This window comes from Lissotriton helveticus, chromosome 7, assembly GCF_964261635.1.
Source record: "Lissotriton helveticus chromosome 7, aLisHel1.1, whole genome shotgun sequence".
NCBI lineage: Eukaryota > Metazoa > Chordata > Amphibia > Caudata > Salamandridae > Lissotriton > Lissotriton helveticus.
Window position 1 is genome coordinate 183,220,488 of NC_136068.1, and position 8,563 is coordinate 183,229,050.

General features: G+C 43.5%; 1 protein-coding gene across 1 annotated transcript in view; it reads left to right on the forward strand.

Annotated features, from left to right (window-relative positions):
• PCIF1 (phosphorylated CTD interacting factor 1) overlaps nt 1-3,427 on the forward strand; it is a 125,162-nt gene extending 121,735 nt beyond the window's left edge. The window contains exon 16 of the mRNA XM_078651906.1: nt 1,760-3,427. Coding sequence (XP_078508032.1) covers nt 1,760-2,015 — 256 coding nt within the window. The 3' untranslated portion in view covers nt 2,016-3,427. The remainder of the gene's footprint in view (nt 1-1,759) is intronic.
• The last annotated feature ends 5,136 nt before the right edge of the window (nt 3,428-8,563 follow it).

Below are 8,563 nucleotides of genomic sequence, written 5' to 3' on the forward strand. Positions count from 1 at the left end.
ATTATTGGTTCGCAGACCCACCACCGGGGTTGGTATTGCTGGGGTATCTATTCTAAGGTAAGAAATCTATCACTAACGTGTCTCTTTCAGATGCACAAGTTACTACTTGTGTAACGATATATCTGTAGGAGACATTAGTTAGTGATAAATTCCTTACCGACCCACCCATCCTCCCCGTTCTGCGAACCGATTTCTAGGGTTAAGGTCATCCCCTTTCAGGGCCCTAGTTTCATGGCACCAGTGTTGGTTTTTATCATGGCTCTGCGTTTCTGGCGCGGAAAAGCTGTGTATAAGATCTGACGCCAGCACGCGGAGGCGGCGTCTAAGTACTCTGCGACGTCATCACAGCGCCCACGACGACGGACGCGGAGCCGCGGACGACGCCTACCGACGCGCATGGGTACTGCTACCCAAAAAATTGCCGGATCCAGTCTGACGCCTGGGGATATTCTAAGGTAAGGAATCTATCACTAACTAATGTCTCTCACAGATATATTGTTACACAAGTAGTAACTTGTGCAACACAACGCTAACATTATAAAGGTGGTTGGAGATGTCTGAAGCTTCACATTCACAATGCTTTTGAATGTTTGTTCCTGATTTGATTTCAAGGCAAGATAGATCTCAGCAGAAGTAGCTGCAGTGGAATTGAATTTGGGCATCTTCAACTCCCACCCCATTTGTAAAGTTTTTAATGGTCTTCCCGAATTTAAATCCAGGCTCCAGGGATAGTACTACACAAAGTTTTACTCCTCTTTTTACACAGGTCCCTGAGGAGAACATGAACATTTGCACCAATTTACAAGCACCAGAATATGCAGTCCAGTAGCTACCTCGCTGGATAATAATATAATAGCACAGGTCTTGTGCAAGACCCACGCTGCCTGAACATGTGGGCACTTGGACCACACGACCTGACAACACTGGCCGCCAAAGATTATATTGAATGGTGTACCATCTAAGGACCCAGGCTTAGGGCAGCACAGCCATGTGTGCATTGCTGGCCCAAGTCCCAGTTGATAATCTTACTTTGGCTTCAGTGGGTTCAATAACACTCATGTTTCGAATCTTCAGCAATTGGGAAATGGGTCATAGTGTCCTTGCATAAAAATAAGAGAATGTGGTATAACAAATAAGGATGGTGTTAGACACCCTGGTGAGCAGGACAGCAGGCAGTGGGACAATTAGAAGGTTGGAGTGACCAGAAGAGTGGATACCCTAGAATAAGCAGGCATTACTTGCCCATGGGAAACAATTATATATTGGTACAGTTCATGAGTGAAGTAGTGACCTTCGAGTTGAACAAAAGATGGATGTCTAGGTGGGAGCTGTATCTTTATGCCCCAGGTTTATGCATTAGGTGGAGTCCCAAAATAAACTTTGGGTGGAGCCCCTTGAAGGTGCAGCAACTGAAGGCTATAGGATGTACAGGCTAATACCTTCATGCAATAGTGCAAACTTTAGGTGGCGTATTATGGATAAACTGTTATGTTGGATGCCACAGGGAGATCAGTAAGTGATGAGCTTGTGACTGGAATGAGGAATAGAATTATAAGATTAACCTTGATGCAATCAGTTGGTCCTAGCTTTGGGGACTGAGTATGCAGAGGTTCCTGGGTGGAGTCAAGTGGAGCTACCTTGTCTGATAAACAGGATAGGGACCTTAGGTTGAGGAAGACACGGGATAAAGATGTGCAGAAAATGTTGTGATGTTTAAGTGACAGTGAGTAAAGATGTTGAATTTCTGTTCTTCTTTCAGAGAGGAAATGTACTACAAAGCTGTACACAACACAGCTGTCATCTTTCTGCAGAATGAGCCTGGTTTTGCTAAGTGGCCACCCACCCCGGAGAAGTTGCAGGAGCTTACTTCAGCATACAAGCACTCCGGACGTACGCTTGGCACGCCGGGGTCATCCTCCTCATCGTCCTCATCCACTTCAGGAACTGCTGAGAAGGAGAAAGAGAAGGAGAATGCTCCAGAGGAGGGGTCTGCCCAAGATGGACCTCCTAATTAGTCATCATTTGGGTGTAGTTCTGAGGTTGTGCCGCTGGCGGCATTCAGGATTGCTCTAAAGTGGCGAGATGTACAGACTGTACAGTGAGATGAGGCCTCCTAACTGAGGGCATTCCAGGATACTCCTTCCTTCATGTTCATTTGCATTGCTCACCTTGTACAGCATCTAGAGCAAAGGTGTAACATGGCTGACGGAGCGGAGCACCACCAACTTCTCCATCTGAGTTGTTGGGAGATTGGAATATGTCCATATGATGGTGAAAGGGGAATAATGTTGTAACCCCATTCTCTGTGAGACCATTGTCTTCAGAAGGAACTGGAAGCTCTGCTTTGCAACGTAGGCGAAGATGGGAGAGTGTGCTAATCCACAGACAGCCAGAGGTGGAACAGGAGTCTGCCCCGAAGATGCCGCCCGAGTTCAGCATTAACCCAGACAAGCAGAGAGTCAGCCACACCTTCTCTTCAGTTTCCGTTGTACATAGTTAGTCTATGTCAGAAGCTGGTCTCTGTGTCCAAAATATGAGTGGTTTTGTCAGTCCATAATTGTTGATTCTTAGTAACCAGAAGATCAGGGTCCCCTTTTTTCTGTGTGTGAGTCAATGGGTGTGTCTCATAGCTGGGGAGGTGCTTGCCGCCCTATCTACAGGGCTCCATAGTGGACATGTTTTGTAGAGGTCGGGTAGTTTTGCACAGTTGCCAGAACACCATCAGGGATGTGTCTTAGCTGCGAAGAGGCTACTGCAATCGGCTGCAATGATCCGTCTTGTGCATGTGTCGTGGCTGCCGAGAGGTTTGATATTTGCCCAAAAGAGCTTTATCATCTGATCTGTTTCAGAGCAGCTGTGGTTGGGTTTGGTGACCACCTTTCAGCACATAGTCATAGTAGATGGTCCGTAGTTGCAAAAGGGGTTTCCTGGTCAGTTGTTGGATCACAGTCACTGGACATGTTAGTAACTGCAGTTGACTTAGGACCTGCTTTCAGAGCGCAGCTATCTGCCTGCTCTGTGACTGGAGAAGATTGCAAACCAGCTTTCATGGAACACCAACTGATGCGTCTCTTCAATGGGTAAAATAATTCTGACCCACTTTCAAAGCTAAATCACCAGATATGTTTACTTGCTTTTCAGTGGTTTGTCGGTCCTGTTTCAGAGCAAGGCCATCAGATGTGTATTGTGAATGTGGCGTGGTATGCTGACCCTTTTTCAGTGCTCTGGCCCTGGACGGGTTCTGTTGTCACTGATCGGTTTGCTGCTTAGCCTGAAAAGATTAGTCCTTGCTTTGGAGGAAAGTTTTTCACAGCCTCCAGGGCTCTTTATTTAACCTTTTTCTGTTGTTGTTATGTTTTTTAATTAATTTAAAATCAGTAAACCATTTTATTACTTGTATCAAAGGAAAGTAAAAGTATATTTTTGATTTCAGTTTCCTGGTTATTAGAAACATTAAAAAGAATGGAAATGTTTTTACTGATAACATTTTGTTTTTCAAAAGATGACGTAAAAGGATTTTGGCCCATATCGGAGAGCTATAGCATTGCTTGAGAATCCTCCCAATGGGTAGTGCCATTGTACACATGGGCAGAGGTGTATTCACTGGCATTTAAGAGAAAAGAAAACTGCAGTGATCACCGGTATAAATAACATTTGCAGTTGCGGATAGAAGAACGTATCCTCACCTGGGCATGTGCTGCTTAGGAGACTGAAAAGGGCATTTGGAAAAAAGAAGACCACACTTTGCACCTGAGACTGCACTAGTCCCTTGAGAGACTGCTGAGTCTGCTCTGGCCTCCTGGCAGTAGGGGAAAATGCATCGAGCACCATCGCGAGGAAAGGCTGGCAGGGAAAGTGGACAGTGCACGTTGCACCTGCCAGACTTCACTGTGCCCCTGAGAGACTGCACTTCTCTCCTGTGAGAAGTGGAAGTGAACTGGGCACCAATGAGAGTGAAGGCGGACTTGAGAAAGGAGAAACTGCACTGTGTATGTTGGATATTGCAAAGATCTCCTGGGAGACTAAAAGTTGTCTTGGGAGACTACCTTGGTATCCTGCAAGAGGGGAGATGACTTGGCTGAGGAGAGATAACATTTGCCTCTTGAGAGGTAGTTCTAGGGTCCCAAGTGAAAGGAGATCGCTCTTGCCAACTGGGAGAACAGAGACTTCACAACATATAAGTCCAAGTGTATTATTACAGGGCTAGCTCTTTAAACCATGAAAGAAATGGAAATATCTATTGGAGAAGGAGAAGGCTCAGGGAAGAACTACACGAAGAGGGAGGCAACATCGTTTGTTGCTAAGATAAAAAAGATGTACAGCTCTATGCTTTTAAAGATGAAGGGACACGACTCCAATCTGGTGAACTGTGGTTAAGATTCATGTGCACATGCATCAATAGAAGTCTGTGAGATGCTAAGGGCAAAAGCCTTAAGGACACTACCTGACCTCCACAGCTTATTCTTTAGATCACTGGAACTGCCTAAATAGATTTGATTACGTGACATGAGTACCAGATGGAGGCTGTGTCAGTAGTACCTAACGGATGGCACAGCACAAACACAGAAGTCTAAGTTCCACCACAACACAATCAGGGACATGAAGTTCCATAGATTTGTTATTCTATCCCCATTCGTTACAGTCACCTTGGGTATCATAAAGAGACTCTTACCTTGAGCGCAATCTTTCCTGTCTCAGGGGTATTCAGTACTTGGGAAGACATCAAGGTGCTGATGCCTTACGCCCCAAGAACCGAAAAATGTATTCATTGCTTTATATTGGCATCTACCCCAAAGAGGACTCCAGGCCTAATTTCTTAAAATCGTAATTGTGCCAGCTCCATCCTATTGAGTAAGTGCAGTGTATACCAGTACCACTCCTGGAGTAAGATTGCGACAAGAGGTTACGGGTGCTGAGAAGGAACTGCACAGATTGCCACAACTGCTACGATAAGGGCGTCTAGTTACTCAAGCCAAATTCTACACTACTTACTGCCAAATGTCTGGTGTGTTTATTAGAAGCTTCAAGTAACATCTTGCAGTACTTTTTGAGATTGCCAGAGCTGAAAACCGCGTATCCTAATCTAGGATTCCCATTTTTAGGCTCCATGATTTCTGGAGTTTGGGCCATTCCGCTCCTCCACCTTCACTGTATTTATGCAGCGGGTGATGGTGGCGGTAAAAGTAGAAGCACTCCTGCACTGACCAGCTTATAGGACCGGAGTGGAAAAGCAAGACCCCGTCCATCATGACATCACTTCAAAAATCCAAAATAACTTTTTTCAAGCATCATTTCACCCATAAAAGGAATAAAAACATTTTTAAAATGTCAAATAGTTAAAAAGTTCATACAGAGATATCCGCATAATTTAAAACAACATAGTGCCTCGTGCCCTTGCAGCATGTCTCAGAAAAGAACCTACATCTAAATGAACTTCAACGTCATTCTGCAACAAAATGAATGTAAAAGCAATTCTAACTGCCTGATATTATTGCCCTTCTTTTTAAATAATGGGATTGAAAACAGCCTAGTATAATTTTTTTAGAATTTACAAAAAAACATAAAGTGCATCATTGTTAGGCCTGTTCTTCCATCAAATGGACATGAATAGGACCCAGGTTTGACCGGTAACCAAGAGGAAAACACAGCAAATATTTAGAAGTATCAGCTTTAAAACGAAATAACAAAGAGCGTCCCCGTGGTTGCCAAAGGTATGTAGGTGGCTGTAAGGAGCTCTCATAGATAGATAAGACATAACCTTAGTTTTCCCTTCCATTTTATATAAGCGATGTTCTATTTCAGAGTTATAGGAAGTGGATACTAACTCTCTCTTATTGAGGCAAAGATGTGAGTCTGACTCGGCAAAAGTCTTCTGCATGCCAATATTGTTCAGTACTTTTTTTTTTTATATATGCCAGCCATGGGATTTGAAGGCTATTATCGCAAGAGAGGAAGTCATGCATAATGTGTCTAGTTAGCGTCGCCTTCTCATTCTTCCAGTTCGACAACCGGTCTAGCTCTAATATAATCAATTATGTGGTGCAGATTGAGTTCACTATGGCAAATGAAATGAGAGGTAGAAACTGGATCTGCCGTCTACAAAACCTATTTCTTCAAGTTGGAGGGCCTCGCAATTTGCGATCCCCCATAGTTCGGCTCCATATGTTGCAATGGGAACACATTGGGATTTATATATCTGTAGCAGAGGAATCAGTTGACCCCTATCTCAAGGTTGGGGAAAGCTAAAAGGAGAGCCGATTGCCTTAGATAATTTCATTAGCCTGTGTGCAATTCCAGGAGACCATGCACCAGAAGTCGCAAAGGTAACCCCCAAGTATGGGAACCTGTTAACGCTCGTCAGCTGGTTTAGACCCATTGACATGGTGGAAAGCTGGATACATCGTGGCCCGCATGCCATCATATGTGATTTTGATTAATTAGTACACAGATCATGGGTGGCCCAAAAAACAAATATAATAATAAAATATATAAAATATATAACAAAAGCAATTATAAACAAGTGCACTACTTTTGGTGTGCGTGCCATAAGCACAGTGTCATCTGCATATAAACATGCGGATAAGAGTTCATCCTTTATTTTCAGGACGTCACTGGTGATACCAGTTAAAAAGAGATGCTAGTCATTGATGTATTGACTAAAGAAAACAGGGGCCAACACACACCCTTGTCTAACACCCCTAAAAATGTCTATGTCGTTGGTCACTTCTCCATTATCATTCATTCCAACCCGTGCTTTCATATTTGTGTGCAGATATGCAAAAAAAAGTGCTCAAGAACAGCATCCAGGCCTCTTAATAATATCTGCCATAATGTTGAACGGCTAACACAATCAAAGGCGGCAGATAAATCCATGACCGCCAGGTACAGGGGTGTTTGCTTTGCCACAGTATATTTACCTAGCACCAAGTTTAAATTCACACATTGCTCAATTGTCCCAATCTTGTTTCGGAATCCATATTGTGAAGGTTGCAAGATGGACTCCATTTGGACCCACTCATGCATTCTATTATAGATATGTTACTTTAGGATTTTGACAGCAGTGTTGATAAGTGAAATAGGCCTAAATCAACTGGGGTCAGCCCTATTGCCCTTCTTATATATGGGAACAATAATTGATATATGGCATGAGGTAGCCACATTGGAGTTTGCAAGATTATTAAACACATTAGTCAAGATGGGGGCCCAAAGATCAGTTCTGTGTTTAAATAAGTCAATTGGGCACCATCGGCCCTGGGGCCTTTCCCCTAGCGCTCTGAGTAATAGCCTCTTCCACCTCGGCTGGGTTTATCTTGACTTCTATCAGCCTCCTACTGTCAATTTCAAAAGTATCCTCTGCCGGCGGTGCAGTGTAAACTTTCCTAAAATGATTTTCCCATGACTCGCTTGTAATATGACAAGAGACTGAAGACGTTAACTAGTTTTTATGTCTCATGTCCGAAACGGTAGTCCAAAAATGCCTAATATCTTTCAGGAGGGCAGCCTGCGCTAATAAATCCCACTGATCCGATATTACATCCTGCGATCACTTAGAGGTAACAACCTTGTATTAGTTCCTCAGGGTGGCAATGTTCTCTGGGCTTCTTCCCAAGAGCTATCCTCAGATCCTGATTAGTCCGGGTACAATCGTGATTAAACCATCGATGTACTTTATTATGGGGCCTCACAGGTTTAAGAAGAGCTTTCTGGATGCTTAAACATAACTCATTAAAAGCATCAACAATCTGATACTCAGGTTCCTCCTCAGCCAAGCAAACCTCCACCACTCCCATATTATTCTTAATTACTGATTGTAATACTTGGGTAGGATCTTGCGTTTGCCATATCAACCTTAGATTATCCATTGTAGGTTGGAGGTCGCTGGCCTCAATCTCTCTATTATGCTTATTCCTAGTAACTATTTAAAAGACAACCTCTAGTCTAGGGGGTTATGGTCAATAAAAGTAGGACCCGTGTGAAAGTACCTCCTCCAGACTTCTTGTGACAAATATATAATCTGTAAATGACGATGCTCCTCTACATCGATATGTAGGTGGATTTTTAGTGTCCCTTCCCACTAGCTACATTACATCAAGACGGGCTAATAAGGATGACAAGTCTTGGCTTCCTGGATCAGCTCCAGATGTAGAGCTGGCTACGGTATTATGGGCAGATGGAAGATGAGCATGAAATCGCCTGCTAGGCATAGATACATTACATGCCCTTCAGTAACAACTTTGTCAGACAATTCAGTAAGATAACTAGATAATTCTAGGAATGTTGTATTCGGTATATTGTTAAAATCATTATTATAAAAATTAACCAGGTAAAGATTGAAGTGATTCTTCCATAAAACAGCTTGGAAGCTAACACTTGGTGTTTCCAAAATATCTGTGTGGCCACCTAGTGCTATATTTAGCCACACTGCTCGCCCACTCACTGCTCGGCTGCTGCACGATTTAGCTGCTGTGATACTATGGCATTGGCACCCGTCGATTGTAGTGGGAGCTACCTCCCATGTCTCCTGTGGCATAACAATATAAGTTTTCATGAATGACAGCCACTC